General features: G+C 51.4%; 1 protein-coding gene and 2 pseudogenes across 1 annotated transcript; 2 read left to right on the top strand and 1 right to left on the bottom strand.

Annotated features, from left to right (window-relative positions):
* Positions 1-4,621: 4,621 nt before the first annotated feature.
* Positions 4,622-7,376, bottom strand: LOC126642608 (class II histocompatibility antigen, B-L beta chain-like; annotated as a pseudogene).
* Positions 7,377-7,742: 366 nt separating this feature from the next.
* On the top strand, positions 7,743-10,975 carry LOC126642609 (HLA class II histocompatibility antigen, DR alpha chain-like; annotated as a pseudogene).
* On the top strand, positions 10,728-18,570 carry LOC126642607 (olfactory receptor 6C3-like). The gene is made up of 2 exons (XM_050320357.1): positions 10,728-13,836; positions 18,317-18,570. Exon 1 carries the CDS (start codon positions 11,932-11,934, stop codon positions 12,880-12,882), a length of 951 nt encoding a protein of 316 aa, XP_050176314.1. The 5' UTR covers positions 10,728-11,931; the 3' UTR covers positions 12,883-13,836; positions 18,317-18,570.
* Positions 18,571-19,908: the final 1,338 nt, after the last annotated feature.

The raw sequence follows: 19,908 nt of genomic DNA, 5'->3' as shown, positions 1-19,908 counted from the left end.
CGGGCACCTTTGTCTGGGAGGTATCTTAGACATCACTGAACCCTAGACCTAAACTTAAAAAACCCTCTAAACCTAAACCTAACTCTAAACCCTAAACCTTAACCGTAAAACTATCCCTTACTCTAACCCAAACGTTACCTAAACCCTAACCTTAATCTAATCCTAAGCCTAACCTTAACCCCATCTGTAACCTTAACCATAAATCCCAGTACCTCACATTAACTCTAATTGTGAATCACCATCTCTCGAGTGCAATTTGTGAGCCACTCTCAGCACTACCCAAAGAACAAGAGTTTTCTGTGCATGCACCTTTGGACTGGGAGGTCTCTTAGACAGTACTGAACCCTAGACCTATTAAGAAAAAACATCTAAAACCTAAACCCTAACCCATAACCGTAACCATATCCCTTACTCTAACCCAAACATTATCTAAGCAATAACCCTAACCTAACCCTAAACCTAATCCTAACAAAAACATTACTTAAACCCTAACCTGAACCCTATGCCTTTCTCTAACCCAAATGTTACCTAAGCTCTAACCCTAACCTAAACTTAACTTCAAACCTAACCCTAACCCTTACGCTAACCCTAGCCTTTAGTCATAGCCCCGAACACTAACCCTGACCCTGATTCACCATCTACCCAGTGCAGTTGGGGTGCCTCTCTTGGCACTGAATAAAGAGGAAGAGCTTTCTGTGCGAGCACCTTTGGTCAGGGAGTTTTCTTCATCCTTATGGAATTTTGGCTGTCAGACAGCAGTTTCAGCCCAGCGTCCCTACAAGCGAACGACTGGCACTGCACCCGGGAAAGAAAGCCCTGAGCCTCTGTCTCTCAAGTGCAGTTGTTGTGACATGCTCAGCACTACACTAAGAGCAAGAGCTTTCTCTGCGGGCACCTTTGGACTGGGAGGTATCTTCACCTATACTGAACCCTTCACCTAAACTTAAAGTAAAACCTAAACCTGAACCTTATGCTAAACCCTAAACCCAAACCCTAACCCTATCCCTTACTCTAACCCAAACATTACTGAAAACCAAATCCTAACCTAACCCTTAACCCTAACCCTTAACCCTAACCCCTAAGCCCTAACACTAACCCTAAAACCTAAGCCTAATTGTAAGCCTAAGCCTAACCCTAAACCCTAACCCTCTAACGCTGACCTAACCCTTAACCCTAACCAAAACTGAAACCAGAAACCCTAACCCTAAACCAAACCCAAACCCAAACCCTAAACCATAAATCCTAACCCTAAGCCTAATCCTGACCCTAAATCCTAACCTAACCCTAACCCTACTGAAAGGGACATTGGTGTCATCACAGGGATTGGTGAAAACAAAGAGACAGCTGTGATGTCACAGGGACATTGGTGACATCCCATGGGACATCAGTGACATCACAAGTACATGGTTGACATCAAAGAGACATCAGTGACATCATTGGGGATATTGGGGGCATCACAGGGACATGAGTGACATCACTGGGTACCAGTGACATCACAGAGGACTGTTGAAAACAAAGGGACAGGCGCTGTATCACAGAGAAATCAATGACATCACAGGGGCATCAGTGATTTCAAAAGGACGGGGTGACATCACAGTGACATGGATGACATCATTGGGGACCAGTGACATCAGAGGGCACTGATGACAACAAAGAGACAGCCATGATATAACAGGGACATCGGTGACATCACAGGGGTCTGTTGACATCACAGGATATCGGTGACATCACGGGGACAAGGTACCACCGCTGGGGACAGTGGTGACACTACAGGGACAGTAGTGACATCATTGGGGACCAGTGACATCACAGAAGACTGGTGAAAACAAAGGGGCAGCCGTGATCTCCCAAGGACATCAGTGACATCACTGGGGACATCGATGACTTCACAAGGACAGAGGTGACATCGCAGAGACACCAGTGACATCATCGGTAACACTGGTGACATCACAGGGGCAGTAGTGACATCATCGTTGACACTCTTGACATCACAGGGACATCAGTGACATCATTGAGGACCAATGGCATTACAGGGGACTGGAGACCACAAAGGGACAGTCGTGATGTCACAGGGTTTTCAGTGACATCACAGGGGACAGGGGTGACATCGCTGGGGACCAGTGAGGTCACAGGGGAATTGTGACAACAAAGAGACAGCCATGATATAACGTGGACATCCATGACATCCTTGGGGACATCGGTGACATCACAGAGACACCAGTGACATCATCGGTGACCCTGGTGACATCACAGGGACATCTATGACATCACTGGGGACTAGTGACCTCACAGGGGAATGGTGACAACAAAGGGACAGCCATGATATCACAGTGAAATCGGTGACATCCTTGGGGACATTGATGACTTCAGAAGGACAAGGGTGACATTACAGAGACAGCAGTGACATCAACGGAAACATTGGTGACATCACTGACAGGGGAGAGCAGTGACATCACAGGTGACATTGGTGACTTCACAAAGACATTGGTGACATCACAGAGAGACCAGTGACATCACCGGGGTCATTTGTGACATCAAGGTGGTCTGGTGACATCACAGGGACATTGGTGACATTACGGGGAAATGGTACCACCACTAGGGACAGTTGTGACTTCACAGAGAGAGTAGTGACATCAAAGGGACATTGGTGACATCACAGAGAGACTAGTGGCATCACCCGGGATATTGGTGACATTACAGAGGACAGTGGTGGCATCACAGGGATATCAGTGACATCACTGAGGACCAGTGACATCACTGGGGAATTGTGACCACAAAGGGACAGCCGTGATACAATGTGGACATCGGTGACATCATTGGGGACATCGGTGACATCACAAGGACAAGAGTGACATCACAGCGACATCAGTGACATCATTAAGGACCAATGGCATTACAGGGGACTGGTGACAACAAAGGGACAGCCGTGATGTCACAGGGACATCTATGACATGACAGAGGTCTGGTGAAAACACAGAGATGCCAGTGACATCACAGGAACATGGTGGCACTGTTGGGGACAGTGGTGACATCACAGGGACAGCAGTGACATCATTGAGGACCAGTGATATCAGAGGGGACTGGTGACAACAAAGTGGTAGCCGTGATGTCACATGGACATCAGTGACATCATTGGGGACAGCGATGACTTCACAAGGGCAGGAGTGACATCACAGAGACAGCAGTGACATCACAGTAGACAGCGGTGACATCATAGGGACAGTTGTGACATCACTGGGGACACAGGGACTACCCTGGGGACAGTAGTGTCATCACAGAGGACAGTGGTGACACCCATGAGGACAGTAGTGACATCTCATGAGACCACTGACATCACAGGACATTGGTGACATCACAGGGACATCAGTGACATCAGAGGGACAGTGGTGACATCATAGGGACAGCGGTGACATCATTGGGGACATTGATGACATCAGAGGGGACAGTGGTGACATCACATAACACCAGTGATGTCACAGGGGTCTGGTGACATCATAGGGACATCAGAGGCATCACAGGGACATGGTGCTACCATTTACACAGCAGTGACGTCACAGGGACAGTAGTGACATTTTGAGGAAACAGGGATCACCCTTGGGGACAGCAGTGACATCACATGGGAGAGTGGTGACATCCGTGGAGACAGCAGTGACATCACTGGAGACTGCTGACATCACAGGGATAGTAGTGACATGAAAGGGACAGCGATGAGGTGACAGGGACAGCAGTTGGGCACATTGGTGACATCTCATGGGACAGCAGTGGCATCACTGGAGACCAGTGATGTCACTGGGGACAGCGGTGACATCACAGGGACAGCAATGATATCATTGGGGATGTCAGTGAGATCAGAGGGACAGTGGTGACATCATTGGGGACACTGGAGACACCCCTGGGGACACCAATGACATCACGGGGACATCACTGACATCACTGGGGATGAGTGACATTGCTGGGGAGAGCGGTGACATCACCGGGGACAGTGGTGACATCACTGAGGACAGCAGTGACATCACTGCAGACCAGTGATATCACAACTGTCTGGTGACATCACAGGGACTACAATGAAATCAATTGGACAGCTGTGACATCATTGGGAACACCAGTGACATCCCAGGGACAGTGGTGGCATCACTGGGGATGTTGAGGATGTTTGGGGGCCTTTGGGAGGGCACCTGCCTGGGGGGTTTCATGCGAGCATGGACGACTCAGCACACCAATGTGATGATCAGAGAGCGCCGTTGATTGGAATCAAGCAGCAGTCTTTGATCCAGTTTTCTAACAATACTCTTCTATCAGCTTTGTTTCTTTAACATTCTTTATGTCCTTTCCCACTCTGATAGCCGGTACTGAGACCCTGTTTTCTATATCCAGTTTTGCTACTGTTTCTCTTGGTAGATCTTTCACATCCTGGTACCATCAGAAGGCCATCAGAACAACAGATCATGTTTTCACAATTGCAACATAAGGTTATGATCTCACAGCTGCAGCGTATCCTCCATATTAGCACTAAAAATCCCAACACTTCCCCCTTTTTCTTTAAACAAAGCAGACACAGTTTGACCCAATAAGCTGTGAAAACATTGAACCAGACATGGCAGAAAAATACACACTCCTGGAAGCAGAAAGACAATGGGTGCCAACCATTGTACAGTTTGCATAAGCTGATTCTGGGGGGGCTTTGGGAGGGCACCTGCCCTTCAACACCAGGACTGCAGAGAACTGGGAAGCTTTACTGGGAGCACTGGGAGCAGCAGGTGGTTGGTGTGAGAACAAAAGCAGGGCCGGGGGGGACACACGACCCCCCCAAACTCCAGGTGGGGATGGATTGGGGGATCCCAGCTGGGCCCGAGGCCACGGGGAGGGGCTGTGGCCACCACCGGTTCAGGAGCTCTGTGGGGAGAGAAAAGGGGGGTGACAGTGGGCTGAGGGGGGCAGGGGAGCACACACGCTCTGGAGAAGGGGGGACACGACCCCCAGGGACCCCCCTTTACCTTCTCCCGCAGGTAGAAGCCGAGCCCCAGTGCCAGGAAGACGAAGCCCAACATGAAGCCCCCGACCCCCACCAGGATCTTGCTGTGGACGGTGTCCTGTGGCATCTCTGGGGGGAGCCGGGTGGGTCAGGGCCCCCTAAACCTACCATAGACCACCCGGGACCCCCTGAAAACCTTGTCCTGGTCTCCCCGAGCCCACCCAGCACCCCCTGAAACCTCTTCTCCATCCCTTCCCACCCACTCGGGGATCCCACAAAGTCCCTCCCATCCCCTTTAAGATCCTCCAACCTCCCTCCCATCACCACCAGGACCCTCCTGAACCCCTCCCAGTCCCTTTTAAGCCCCCCCAGCACTTCCCCAACCCCTCCAAGTCATCCCAGCCCCCTCCCCAACCTCCCTCCCATCCCACCCAGGCTCCCCAAACTCCCTCTCAGTTGCCCCCAGGACTCCCCACAGCCCCACTCAGCCCTCCCAGGACCCCCCAACCTCCTCCTCAGCCTCTCCATTGCCCCCCAAAGCACTTCCCGGTGTCCTCAGTGCTCCCCCAGCCCCCTGGCCCCCCTGCCAGTGTCCCCCCATGCTGGGGGGGCCGGGCCGTACCCCAGTGCTGGCTGAGGGGGTGCTCCAGGCTGACGTGCTCCACCTGGCAGGGGGAGGTGACCCCGCGCCGGGGGGGGATTTCCAGCATCACCAGCACCTGGTAGGTCCAGTCCCCGTTGGGGACCACGTCGGTGGCCACCACGTGCTCCGGCAGCTCCTGCCCATCCTGGAACCACCTCACCTGCACCGGGCAGGGTAGAAATCCATCACGGAGCAGAGCAGGCGGCCGGGCCCGGACTGGGAGCTCGACGGCACCAGCGAGATGGACACGCTGGGGGGCACTGGGAGAGACGGGGGAGACACTGGGATGAGCTGGGGGGGCACTGGGAGAGAGGGGAGAGGGCTTGTAGGACATTGGAAGGGGTTTGGGTGGCACTGGGAGGGACTGGGATGGTACTGGGGGACTGGGAATGGACTGGTGTAGAAGGGGATGGGCTGAGGGGTTACTGCGGAGAGAGTTGGGAGATGTGGGAGTGAACTGAGAACCACTGAGAATGGACTGAGAGGGTCTGGGAGTGAAATCAGAGAATCTCTGAAGGACTGGGAGGGACTGGGAATGACTGGGAAGGACTGGGAGGGACTGGGATGGACTAGGAAGGGACCGAGCGGGACTGGGAGGCTGAATCCTGGAGAGGTAACTCTGCGCTGCGGATCTGCCCGGCAACTGATGAGTCATCAAAGAGATGCGCTCTGATTGGCTGAGGGGAGGGAGAGCGGTGGCCCCAGCGGGGCGGAGACGCGGGGGGGCACTGGGAGAGACTGGGATGGACTGGGGGACACTGGGAATAACTGGGAACGATCGGAATGGATTGAGGGGCACTGGGAGAGACTGAGATGGATTCGGGGGGCATAGGAAGAGACTGGGATGGACTGGGGGCACTGGGAGAGACTGGGATGGATCACAATGGAATGAGGGGCACTGGGAGAGATGGGATGGACTTGGGGGGTATAGGAAGAGACTGAGATGGACTGGGGGGCACTGGGGTGGGGCCCAAGGCCACGGGGATGGGAACAGGGAGGTCTGAGGAGTCTAGGGTGATTCCCAGGGAGGGTTTGAGGGGCTCCAGGGTCGTTCCCGGGGCAGGGGAATTCCCGAGGGGACCTGCTCTGCCTCGCGCTCACCTCTCCTCTCCACACTGAACGGCGTGAACACCTTGTAGTTGTGCCGGCAGTAGATGTCCACCGCAGACCGTTGGTGCTCCAGCCCTTCCTGGTCGCTGTTCCAGTACCTGGCCTGGATCTCCCCAAACGGGGTGTTCCCCACATAGACCCCCACATCGCTGTCAAAGTGGATGTACTGCTGCCGGTTGTAGATGTACCTCTGCACGAACCTCACCCGCTCGGTGCCATTGATGAAGTGACACTCGAACTTTACCATCTCCTGATGCACCCCTGTGTGTGCAGGACATGGCTGGGGAGGAACCCCCCCCATCAGCCCCCCAGGGATGGACAGGGGGGTTGGGGATCCCCATGTGCGGATCCGACCCCACCCCCAGAGCCCCAGGGAACCGCTGCAGGGCTCCAGTGATGGGGGACACCGAGGGACGCCCATGGCACCCCTCTTCCTGTTCTCCCACCCCCCTTTTCCCCGCTCTTCCACCTCTTTCCCACCGTCCCCCCAATCCTCAGACCCTCCCGCGTTCACTTTGGGGCTCCCATCCCCCTCCCACTAATTCCGGGGATTCCAACCCCCTCGCACTCACTTTATGGCTTCCCACTCCCTCTTTTCTCTCCTCTTTTCCCCTTCCCGCCCCCCCCCGCTCACCCGACAGCTCCTCGCCCGCAGCCGGGGGGGGCTCCCAGCACCACCAGCACCACCAGCACCACCAGTACGGCCCCAGTTCCCCACACACGCTCCATCCCCAGAGCCGGGCAGGGGCTGACACTCCAAAAACAGCCGGGCGGGGCCGTTTTTGGGCTGTTTTGGACGCGTTCTGATTGGCTGAGCGCTAAGTTCGGGCTCGTTTTGCGTCGTGTCTTCCCGGCAACTGATGAGTCATCAGCATTTTGCGTTCTGATTAGTCAGAAGGGTCGCGTCCGCGCTTTCTGATTGGCTGAGGCCGTTGGGGGCACTGCAATCCCCGGGGGTGGGGGATTTTGGGGGGTCCGTGGGATGCGGGGCAGGTGGGAGCTCAGGGAAACCCACAGATGGGCATCCAGGGATCCCGCAGCTCTGCTGAACCCAAAAACGGCGATCAGGCTGTTTCGGAGCTCCGACATGTACCCAAAACCGAGTGGAGGACGTTCTCTGATTGGCTGAGTTCGGTGAGGGCTCAGTTTGAACCGGGTCTGCCCGGCAACTGATGACGCCTCAGCTGCGCTCGCTCCCATTGGCTGGGGAGTTTTCGGGGTGCTGCGCCCCCCGGCCCAGCTCCCCCAGTTCGCCGCCGCTTTCCTGGGAGCCACATCGACTCTTCCCGGTATCCCCGTGTCCGGAGGGGCCATGGATGGAGCTCGGAGTATCCCCCTGCTGCCTCTGCTGCTGCTGGGGCTGACCCTGTCTGCAGCTTGGGGGGTCCCGGATTGCTGGGGTTGGGGTTGGTGTGATCTGGGTAGGTGGGAATGCGGTGTTTGGGGGGGCGGAGGGTGAGAAATCTTCGTTTTACCCGGGATTTTGGGTGTCTTGGAGTGACCAAACCCCCTGGTTTCTACAGTTTGGGGTTCTGGGACTACCTAAACTTCCCTTTTCCAGGATTTTTTGGGGTTGGGAGTGACCAAACCCCCCTTTTCCGGGGTTTTTGGGAGGCTGGCATTGCCCCAACCCCCGTCCCAGGGATTTTGGGGGTCTGGGAGTGTTATAACCCCCCTGTTCGGACAGTTTTGGGGCTCTGGGACTACCTAAACTTCCCTTTTCCGGGGTTTTTGGGGGCTGGAAGTGACCAAGCCCCCCTTTTCCGGGATTTTTGGGAGGCTGGCATTGCCCCAACCCCCCTGTTCCTGGGATTTTGGGGGTCTGGGAGTGTCCCAACCCCCTGTTCGGGCAGTTTTGGGGTTCTGGGACTACCTAAACTTCCCTTTTTCTGGGACTTTTAGAGTCTGAGAGTGCCCAAAGCCCCCTGTTCCTGGGATTTTGGGGGTCTGGATGTGCCCAAACCACCTTTTTTTCACAGGATTTTTAGTGACTGGGAGTGCCCAAACCGCTCTTTTCCCACAATTTTTGGGGTCTGGGAGTACCCCAACCCCCCTATTCCCAGGATTTTTTTTTTTTTTTTTAGTGTCTGGGAGTTCCCAAACCTCTATTTTCCCACAATTTTGGGGGTCTGGGAGTGTCCCAACCCCCCTGTTCCCAGGATTTTCGGGATCTGGGAGTACCCAAAACCCCCTTTTCCATGATTTTTTGATCGCGGAGCTGCCCAGTCCTGGGGTTTTTGGGGCACCGTGGCTACCCAAGCACCTCTTTCCTGGGGATTTTGGGCTGAACCCCCCCATTTTCCTGGGATTTCGAGCTGAACTCCCCCCCATTTTCCCAGGATTTCAGGCTGAAACCCCCCCTTTTCCCGGGATTTCGGGCTGAACCCCCCCCCATTTCCCAAGGTTTCCAGGTGATTTCTCCTCCTTTTCCTGGGATTTTGGGCTGAAAATCCCTCATGTTCCCAGGTTTTTGGGATGAACCCCCTCATTTCCCTGGAATTTTGGGCTGAAACCCCCTCGTTTTCCCGGGATTTTGAGCTGAAACCCCACCTTTTCCCTGGATTTCAGGCTAAACCCCCCCCCCCCCCCTTTTCCCACAATTTCACCCTGAAACCCCCTCTTTCCCGGGATTTCAGTCTCAACCCCCGAACCGCCTCTTCCCAATGTCCCACCAGATTATCCAGACAGAATACTACCAAAAAGCCCTGGATTCGACGGTGGAAGAGGGCGGCGAGTTCATGTTCGACTTCGAGCGACGAGATTTTCCACCTGGAGTGGGAGCAGACGGTCTGGAGGCTCCTAGAATTCCAGGAATTCGCCAGTTTCAAGGCACAGGGGGCGCTGCAGAATATCAAGATAGACAAGTAGAACCTGGAGAACTCCATGAAGGCTTCCAACAATTCCCAAATCCCCAGTGGTAATGGCAGGATTAGGGAAGGGAAAGGGAAAAAGGGAAAGGGAATTCGGGAACTTTCTGGTAGGACTTTTAGGGAGGAACCAGGTGGAATTCCAGGGATATTCCGGTTTTTGGGCTTCCCCCTCCCCCCCGAGTCCTATCCAGGGGATCCCGGGAGAATTCCAGGGGGTTCCAGCCAAATTCCAGGGGGATCCAACCCAATTCCAAGGCAGATCCCAGGCAGATGATCCCAATCCCGGCTCCTCCCCCCTGCAACACCTCTTTCCATCCCAAACTCCATCCTTATCCAATTCCCACCCCATCCCACCCATTTCCCACCCATTCCTACCCCATCCCAATCCTTTTTTCCATCCCAAACTCCATCCCACCCTATTCCCATCCCACCCCATCCCACTCCATCCCAACCCCTTTCCACTCCATCCCACTCCCTTCTCACTCCATCCTAACCCCCTTCTCCATCCCAACCCCCTTCTTTACCCCATTCCCACCCCCATTCCCTGTGTCCCAGTGCCCCCGGAGAAGGCTGTGTTCCCGAAGCATGCACTGGAGCTGGACGAGCCCAACGTGCTCATCTGCTACATCAGCAAGTTCTGGCCTCCGATCTCCTCCATGTCCTGGCTCCGGAAGGGGCTCCCAGTGTCCGAGGGGGTGCTGGAGATGGTGTTTTATTCCGGGCCCGACAACACCTTCTGCAAGTTCTCCTACCTGTCCTTCATCCCGTTCCAGGGGAATTACTATGATTGTTGCGTGAGGCATGAGGGGCTCGGCCAGCCCATCAAGACACACTGAGGTAAGGCTGGGAGGGAGAATTCCCGCTGGGAATGGGGTGGGATGAGCTGGGAATGGGGTGGGAATGGGGAGGGATGAACTGGGAATGGGGTGGAGAAGGTGGAAATGGAGTGGGGATGGGATTACTATGATTGTTGCGTGCAGCATGAGGGGCTCAGCCAGCCAAGCAAGACTCACTGGAGTAAGGGAGGGATTGGGAATTCCTGCTGGGAATGGGGTGGGAATAGGCAGAGAAGGTGGGGATGAGCTGGGAATGGGATGGGATGGGGTGGAGAAGGTGGAAATGGGATGGGGATGGGAGGTGTTTAAGGAAAGAGTGGACATGGTACTTTGTGCCATGGTCTGCTTGACGTGCTGGGGATGGGTGGAAGGCTGGATGCCAGTTGATCTCAGAACTTCTTCTCCCCCCCAGCATTTCCAATCACCCTATTTTTGGAGTCAGGGGCTCTGCTCCTTTCTGCCTAAAAACAAAATCGAAAGATAAAAGGAACATGGCCTGTCTTTATTGCACATTTTTTTCTCCTGCTTCTTTCTGTGAACTGTGAATTTTGATTTAAAAGCATAACAGCTTTTAATTAATCAGAGATTTGAGGCTTGAACAGTGAGTTTCATCTACTCCCCTGCAGACACTCCTGGGAACTTGTTTTCTCCAGGCTCCCTCTATAGTCAGTGGAGACAAGAGAAGGCTCTGCAGGCTGGGTTCTCCCAGTCTAAAAATGGCAGGCAAAAGAAAGCTTACAGATCTCTTCCTGGCACTGTTCTCTTGTTCTGCCTTTTGTTGGGAACTTTTGAGAGCAAAAGCAACGAGCAACTGTATGGAAACAAGTGCCTTTTTGTGCAGATGGGTGTGAGATGGGACTCTGTGACACACTGTGTGGATCCATAACAAATGCTGCTCATTGTTTAGAGGACTAAAAAGGCAAGTCATACTTGGTCGCTATTCTGCCCTCCCCTCTCTTTTCCTGAAGAACCAGAGAGCAAGAAGCTGTGGCAGAAAGTAGGGGATTGCAAAATACTTGATACTGATTATCTTGAAACCACCAGATTCTTGGGGATTCCCAGTGCAAAAGGCAAACACTGAAAAGTAGAAACAAGAGCTTTAAACATACAGAGTGGATGTGATTTCATGGGTTGGCATTTACGCAGTAGAAGAGAGGTTTTTGGCACATAGGTGTGACAGATGTTTGCAATAGGTCTGAGTGAGCTTGGAATTTCCCAGGAATGGGGTGAAATGGCCAACAGCCTCTTTAGAATCCTCTGCTCTCGTGAAAGAAAAAGTAGAAACAAGACAAAAAAAATCCCTGAGGACTCCAAGTGAAATGTGAAACAGAAAAATCAGGGGGTGAGAATTGCTTGAAGGACAATCTCTGTGCTATACAGGAAGACTGCAGGAAAAGAAAGGAGCAGAGAGGGAAGGATAGAACATTTAGTCCAGACTGTGAAATTATCACCCTGGGTTTTGCCACGTTCCTGTCTCAGCAGGAGGAACTGAAATTCAGCATGGGAGCAACAAATGAAACAGCAGTTACTGAGTTCATCCTAGAGGGTTTCCCAGAGCTTGATCAAAGGCTGCAGCTGTTTCTCTCTGTGATCCTTCTGCTCATGCACCTGACAACAGTGACAGGGAATGCAACCATCATTTTCCTCGTGCATGGGGATCACCACCTGCAAACCCCCATGTACTTTTTCATTAGCAACCTGGCCTTCCTGGAAATCAGCTTTACATCCTCCACAAGCATCAAACTGGTTGCCATCCTGAGTTCTGATCAGAAAACCATCTCCCTGAGCAGCTGCTTTGCCCAATCCTATTTCTATTTTGCCCTGGGTGGCACAGAGTGTGTCCTGCTCATTGTCATGTCCTTTGACCGCTGTGTTGCCATCTGCCAACCCCTGCACTACGCTGCCACCATGCAGCCTCAGCTCTGCCTCGGCCTGGTTGTTGCTGCCTGGGTCATCGGCTTCACCCTCCAGAGCTACCACCCACTCTTCCTCTCTCAGCTGTCCTTCTGTGGCTCCAGCAGGATCCCCCATTTCCTTTGTGACAACTCCCCCTTATTCCAGTTGTCCTGCTCTGACACCAGCCTGCTTTGGAAAATAGACACTGCTTTCATATCATGTGCAGTGCTGGGCTCCTTGGCTTTAAACCTGGCATTTTACACCTGCATCCTTTTCTGTATTCTGCAGCCTCCAGCAGCCTCTGGGAGGAAGAAAAAAGCTTTTACTACCTGTTCTTCCCATCTCATCACCTTATCCATTGCATATGGGAGCTGCATTGCTCTCTACACGTGTCCTTCAACAGATGCTTCCTTGAAGACCAACAGAATTGTAGCTTTGCTGAACACAGTGCTGTACCCATTCTTAAATTCATTCATCTACAGCTTTAGGAATAAGGCTGTGATATTGGCACTGAACAAATCCATTGCCAAGACAAGAGCAAAGCTCTTCCCCTAATCATGATGCATTTCTGGACATAAATTCCAAGGATCTACTCCCACATGTTAAACAATACCAGGGCATATATTTGTAACCTCCAAACGTGGAGGCCTCGGAAGATTTATGCTCTTGTCAACTTGAGTCAGGTTAAGTGATAAGAAGCTCATCTGCACACCCAGACAGGACACTAACAGTGGTAGGAGGAGTGACAGGGCAGTTAATGCTCTGCCCTGGCTGCTCCATCCCTGCAGAGCCATCAGCTCACCAGGAATCCATCTCCAAACAGAGAGAGCACAGAGGAACAGTGGCAAGGGACAACCCAAATTACGGGCTCCTGAGAAAGGGACACCATGTCCCAGCTCCTTCCAGGGCTGCCCTGGCAGAGCCATCAGCCCTGTTGTCCAGGTTTGAAAGCCCTAAGGCGCTGAGAGCAGATCACCATTTGAACTAGGGGGATTGCTGCCTTGGAGTGTAGGACACATTCTGGGAGGCAGGAGAAGAGCAGTTTTGGATAGCACAGGGCTTGAGGGAAGTTGAGGGGAGGACCCCAACCAGTGCGGTCTGTTCTGTCTTCTCATTAAACTGAATTTCTAACTCCTGTGTGAGCCAATTTGTCTCTGCAAGAGCTGGTGAGCGTGGGGGTGGGAGTGCAGCAACTGCAGGAGGAGCAGGGCATCAAACAGCCCCCATGTCAACAGTGCTGGCAACGGAGCGACTGGAGCGGCTGGACTGCAGGGTCGGAGGGTGTGTGAGTGTGGGGGTGTCCTGGGTGGGAGTGGAAGGCTTAGACAAAACCTTTAAAGAAGCTCAACTGCTGTTGAGTCCACAAGGTACAGAAAGGATCCCCTGGCTTTCTGAATTCCTTCTCAGAGAGGAGCCTGAGTGTGGCTGGATCCAATCTAAGCCTCGGGCTGTGTCAACGGTTTAAATTAAGGAATTCCAGAGGTGTGATTAAATCACTTTGTCTTGCAGGTTTTAATGATGGCAGATCAGAGTTACTTATATAAAATGAATTATTTATTATGACAAATGAACGGACAACTGAAAACAGATGAAAAACCTTAATCAGAATGATTTACCGCAGGGTGAAGAGACTAAAAACCTACTAGTAGGGTATAATATAGCATAAAGTAGTACAGTGTATCAAAGCAATTCTAATAAAGCAATTCTATCAAAACCAGCCAAAGAAATAAGCATTAAGAAGAGATTGATATAAACCACCAAAGGAGACAGCAGGCAGATCTCTCACTTAACCCCACAGGAAGAGCAGTTGTGGCTCTGTGAGAGTTTGGGCTTCTTTTCCCTCTAAAAGGAGCATCACTCCAGTTGGAGGGAGACCACTGGACAATATGTTTGCTGTTGGAAGTCCCATCATTTGAATGCTTTCATTGGAATGAGTGGGAAACGGAGAACAAATCCAGCAGTTCCTGCTGTTTGTTCTCAGTGTCACAGCCTGCGTTGGCTTTCGGGGTGAGCTTCTCTTCCAAGGCTCAGGTGGCATTTGCTCTGGGTGTGTTCTATTGGAGTGGCCCTTGGGAAAAGGGACTTTGGTCTCTTTGCTTTCTTTTGTCATTGTTATTTGCAAGGCCCTGTTAGGACAGTTGGTTAATCCAGGGGTAAATAACCACCCTGCAATCCTAGAAACATTGTCCTATAAATATAAAAATGGTACACCATTTAATGATTTTCATTTTAGAGGTCCTTATTGTGTTGCAGCTTTACCTGCAGCAGATTTCTTGTTCACTGCACTGTGCAAGACAGTTGGTTCCTCTGTGTCCAGAGCTGTTTTATTCCCATACAGGGAATTTGGGAGTCTCCTCCCAGAGCTTCCACAGCCATGTTGGGAGACAAAAGTCCTTCCCACTTCTGCTTACATCTGGACATACACCCAGTTTTCTGTTTGCTGAGGATACACTCGAACATCCAAGGTTTTTAGAGAAGCTAAAATAACAAACTCATACAATGACAAGTGTAGTTCAGAATGTGGGAAATATCCATGAGGAACTGATCCTGTGTGTGTGCCCATTAGAGTCCAGATTCAGTCAGGATAATGGTCCTCGAGTGTCCATCAGTCACAGGTACAGGGTCCCTTTGGTTCCAGGAGTCCCCACTGTGTCACAATTAAACCCTTTTATTCCATGAGGTTCCACAGCATTCCAGTTGTCCTGATGACCCCATGAGGTTCCACAGTTCCCCAGGGTTCCTTTGGTTCCATGACGTTCCACAGTGTCACAACGGCCCCTTGATTCCAAGAAGCCCTGCAATGTCATAGTGGCCCCTTGATTCCATGAGGTTCCACAGTGTCCCGGGGTTCCTTTATCTCCATGAAGTTCCACAGTATCACAGGGTTTCTTTGGTTCCACGAGGCCCCACAGTGTCACAATGGCCTATTGGTTCCACAGGGCTCTGCAGCTGAAGTACTGAGGCCTGAGCAATGTCCCCTGAGCCAAAGTTGGCCTCTGGATAAACCTTCCAACTTAACGTTCTGTTTCTCCACAGATCCACTCAGGAGCTAAAACTGTGCATAAGTATCAGTGAAATCTGTAGTGGGATAGGGCTGTATCTGTGTAAGATATATTTGTATCATCTCATTATTGGAAAATATTTGTATTTGTCCATTAATAAAATATGCAGTGAAATGTGCGAAATGTGAATGTATTTATCTTTCCGTGTTTAGATCCCGGTCAAGGCCATGGCAGTCGATGTCTGGCCTTGTTTGGCAGCAGGTGGTGCACATTGAGTCCCTTGGTTTGCCCCTTAGGCCCTGGCCAGGCTTTGGGTGGAGAAATTACACCCTTGTTCCTTAGAGTTGGTGTCTGTGTGTCTTGTGCTGACCCCCTTTCCCCGGAGAAACAGGGTCCAGTGGGGCACTGCAAGGGCTCATGGAACCCAAGCAATTTCGGGACAGGGTGGAACCTGGTGGAATCAAGGGGCCATTGTGACATTTCCAAACCTCAGGGAATCAAGGGGCCACTGGGACTCTGTGTCGTGGTTTTGCTCTGGATTAATTTGCTTTCACACCCCCACACAGTTACTATTAGTTGAGAGAAGGTTTATGCAGACAAAAGAGACTGGATTTGGGGAAAATAGTATGAACATTCATTACTAGCAAAATAAAACTACTAAGGAACTATATCTATAAGAATTCTACTTAAATAAAAAGTACTATGTATTTACAGAAATACTTCTCCCCCCTTTATATCAGTCCAAGGAAGAAAAGTAGTTTCTTTCTCTATTCTCAGAGTTTCAGGTCTCTTCAATAACTCTGTAGCACTCTTGTCACAGCTGGAACTCTTTCTCTTTCTCTCTTGCTCTGTGTCAGCCTCCAGGGCTGGGCCTACCCCCCTCCTGGGCTAAGACCAGAGTCTGGGGATTGCCCAGGCCCTGAAGGTTTTTCTTCCATGGTTTTGCAAGGGGACACTTGCCTACCATGGCTCTTCTTCACCACAGAGTCACAGGGGATAATGGCTTTTGAGTCCACCCCTGTTTCTTGTGGAGGTCCCTCCCCATGGAAGAACAGTCCTTGACAGACCTCTTCTACATGGGTTTAGCATGGATCCCTCACTTGGATCCCAACATCCTACCAGGGCTGTCTCACTCCAGCATAGGTTTTCCTCAGGGTCACAAATCTCAACAGGACTCTGCTTCACCTCAGGTCTCTCATAAAGTCTCGGCTTCTTCACGCATCAACTTACTCCAGTGTAGGCTCCTCCATGAGCAACATGGGGGTCTCCTCACCCCACAAAATTTCACAGGTAGTAGGGATTTACTTTTCAGTCTTTACCCTGCTGAAGGGAGAGAGCGAAAGGGGGGAAGAAGCAAACCCCCACCCTTGGCACTTCTCTCTCCTGTTGCAGCTTCAGCTGCCAGCTTTAACCTTGGACGTTCTGTTATCTCTTTGCTGGAATTTCTTCTGCTGCGGTTTCTGTCCAAGCAGTCAGCCTTTTAAACTTTTTCTTTTCTTCACTCTCTTACAAGAGAGAAGGGAGACTTCAGTGCCGCATCTGCCCCCCGGCCCAAGCCGGGGGAGGAGGGGGCCTTGGCCCACTCAGGGCCCACTGTCACCTCTTCTACATGGCTGCTGCCCCTAATTTCAACTGCCCACCAACCTTTCTCTTCTGTTTTCTTAAAGATGTAATTAGCAAAGGCGTTACTGAGAGTTTTAATTGGGTTCTTGTCCGGAAATTCACCTGGACAAAACCATTCTCAGCCCCAGGGGCTGGCTGGCTGGGCAAAACCACAGCAGACGTGGTGAGATTTTGTTTTGCTGGTTCTTTATTTTGTCGGTTCTTGGCTTTGATTGTGCGTATCTGTTCTGGTTTTGTCCCTTTTTGTCCCTTTTTTCCCCTTTGCCTCCAGGGGATGTTTGGATTCCCTGTGCTGTGTACGCAGCATCTTAATTGTGTATAACCATAATATACATAAACATATTTATCTTTATATAATTAAATTGATTTCAGGGGGGTTTTTTTATAGGGTTTTTTTTTCCTTTGCCCCGAGAGAGGAAAGGAGGGGGAAGGGGTTGTCACTGTGAGTTCGGGCCCTGGGAAGGAGCCAGGTCCGAACCATCACAGCCCATCCCTCGGGCAGCAGTTCTTCCATCATCTGCTGTCCCTCAGGGCATAAATAAGTTTCACCAGCGTGGATTCCCCCACAGGGCCACGAGTCCTACCCAGGACAACTCACCCCAGCACAGGTTTCTCTCTCCACAGGCCACAGGTCTCCAGCAGGACTCTGTTTCATCTCAGGCCTCCCATGGAGTCTCAGCTTCCTTGTGCATCCCCCTGCCCCAGTGCAGGCTCCTCCATGAGCTGCAGGGAGGGGTCTCCTCACCCCAAAAATCTTCCACAGGCATCAGGGGGGGCTCGGCTTTCAGTCCTTCCCCTGCTGGAGGGTGAGAGAGAGGCCTTTCTGGGCCTCTCCTCCTCCCCTCTCCGGCCACACCGGCCTTGAAGTCTCCATTCCTACCTCATGTTCTCCTCTGCTCTCCTCCCCAGCTGGAATTTCTTCTGTGCCACAGAATTCTCTTCCTGAGTTCTTCAATGTGTTATCACAGGAGTGAATGACACTGGCTGGAAGTGATAGGAAGCCCACCCTGGAGCTGGCCCATCCTTGGGTTTTTGTGGAGACAGCAACTGCAGGAGGAGCAGGACATCAAACAGCCCCCATGTCAACAGTGCTGGCAACGGAGCGACTGGAGCGGCTGGACTGCAGGGTCGGAGGGTGTGTGAGTGTGGGGGTGTCCTGGGTGGGAGTGGAAAGCTTAGACAAAACCTTTAAAGAAGCTCAACTGCTGTTGAGTCCACAAGGTACAGAAAGGATCCCCTGGCTTTCTGAATTCCTTCTCAGAGAGGAGCCTGAGTGTGGCTGGATCCAATCTCAGCCTCGGGCTGTGTCAACGGTTTAAATTTAAGGAATTACAGAGGTGTGATTAAATCACTTTGTCTTGCAGGTTTTAATGATGGCAGATCAGAGGTATTTATATAAAATGAATTATTTATTATGACAAATGAACTGGCAAGTGAAAACAGATGAAAAACCTTAATCAGAATGATTTACCGCAGGGTGAAGAGACTAAAAACCTACTAGTAGGGTATAATATAGCATCAAGTAGTACAGTGCAGTGTATCAAAGCAATTCTATTAAAGCAATTCTATCAAAACCAGCCAAAGAAATAAGCATTAAGAAGAGATTGATATAAACCACCATAGGAGACAGCAGGCAGATCTCTCACTTAACCCCACGGGAGCTACCAGGAAGAGCATTTGTGGCTCTCTGAGAGTTTGGGCTTCTTTTCCTTCTAAAAGGAGCATCACTCCAGTTGGAGGGAGACCACTGGACAATATGTTTGCTGTTGGAAGTCCCATCATTTGAATGCTTTCATTGGAATGATTGGGAAACAGAGAACAAATCCAGCAGTTCCTGCTGTTTGTTCTCAGTGTCACAGCCTGCGTTGGCTTTCGGGGTGAGCTTCTCTTCCAAGGCTCAGGTGGCATTTGCTCTGGGTGTGTTCTATTGGAGTGGCCCTTGGGAAAAGGGACTTTGGTCTCTTTGCTTTCTTTTGTCATTGTTATTTGCAAGGCCCTGTTAGGACAGCTGGTTAATCCAGGGGTAAATAACCACCCTGCAATCCTAGAAACATTGTCCTATAAATATAAAAATGGTACAACATTTGATGATTTTCATTTTAGAGGTCCTTATTGTGTTACAGCTTTACCTGCAGCAGATTTCTTGTTCACTGCACTGTCCAGGACAGTTGGTTCCTCTGTGTCCGGAGTTGTTTTATTCCCATACAGGGAATTTGGGAGTCTCCTCCCAGAGCTTCCACAGCCATGTTGGGAGACAAAAGTCCTTCCCACTTCTGCTTACATCTGGACATACACCCAGTTTTCTGTTTGCTGAGGATACACTCGAACATCCAAGGTTATTAGAGAAGCTAAAATCACAAACTTATACAATGACAAAATAGTTCAGAATGTGGGAAATATCCATGGGGAACTGATCCTGTGTGTGTGCCCATTAGAGTCCAGATTCAGTCAGGATAATGGTCCTCGAGTGTCCATCAGTCACAGGTACAGGGTCCCTTTGGTTCCAGGAGTCCCCACCCACTGTGTCACAATTAAACCCTTTTATTCCATGAGGTTCCACAGCATCCCAGTTGTCCTGATGACCCCATGAGGTTCCACAGTTCCCCAGGGTTCCTTTGGTTCCATGACGTTCCACAGTGTCACAAGGCCCCTTGATTCCAAGAAGCCCTGCAATGTCATAGTGGCCCCTTGATTCCATGAGGTTCCACAGTGTCCCGGGGTTCCTTTATCTCCATGAAGTTCCACAGTATCACAGGGTTTCTTTGGTTCCACGAGGCCCCACAGTGTCACAACAGCCTATTGGTTCCACAGGGCTCTGCAGCTGAAGTACTGAGGCCTGAGCAATGTCCCCTGAGCCAAAGTTGGCCTCTGGATGAACCTTCCAACTTAACGTTCTGTTTCTCCACAGATCCACTCAGGAGCTAAAACTGTGCATAAGTATCAGTGAAATCTGTAG

Source organism: Myiozetetes cayanensis, unplaced genomic scaffold, assembly GCF_022539395.1.
Source record: "Myiozetetes cayanensis isolate MyiCay16 unplaced genomic scaffold, myiCay2020 scf235, whole genome shotgun sequence".
In the NCBI taxonomy this organism is placed as follows: domain Eukaryota; kingdom Metazoa; phylum Chordata; class Aves; order Passeriformes; family Tyrannidae; genus Myiozetetes; species Myiozetetes cayanensis.
Note: the sequence above shows the minus strand (reverse complement) of the source record. Positions and strands in the feature narration are given on the sequence as shown.

Excerpts from the sequence above, each read along its gene's own strand:
- LOC126642607 (XM_050320357.1), top strand. The coding sequence starts at position 11,932 with ATGGGAGCAACAAATGAAACAGCAGTTACTGAGTTCATCCTAGAGGGT.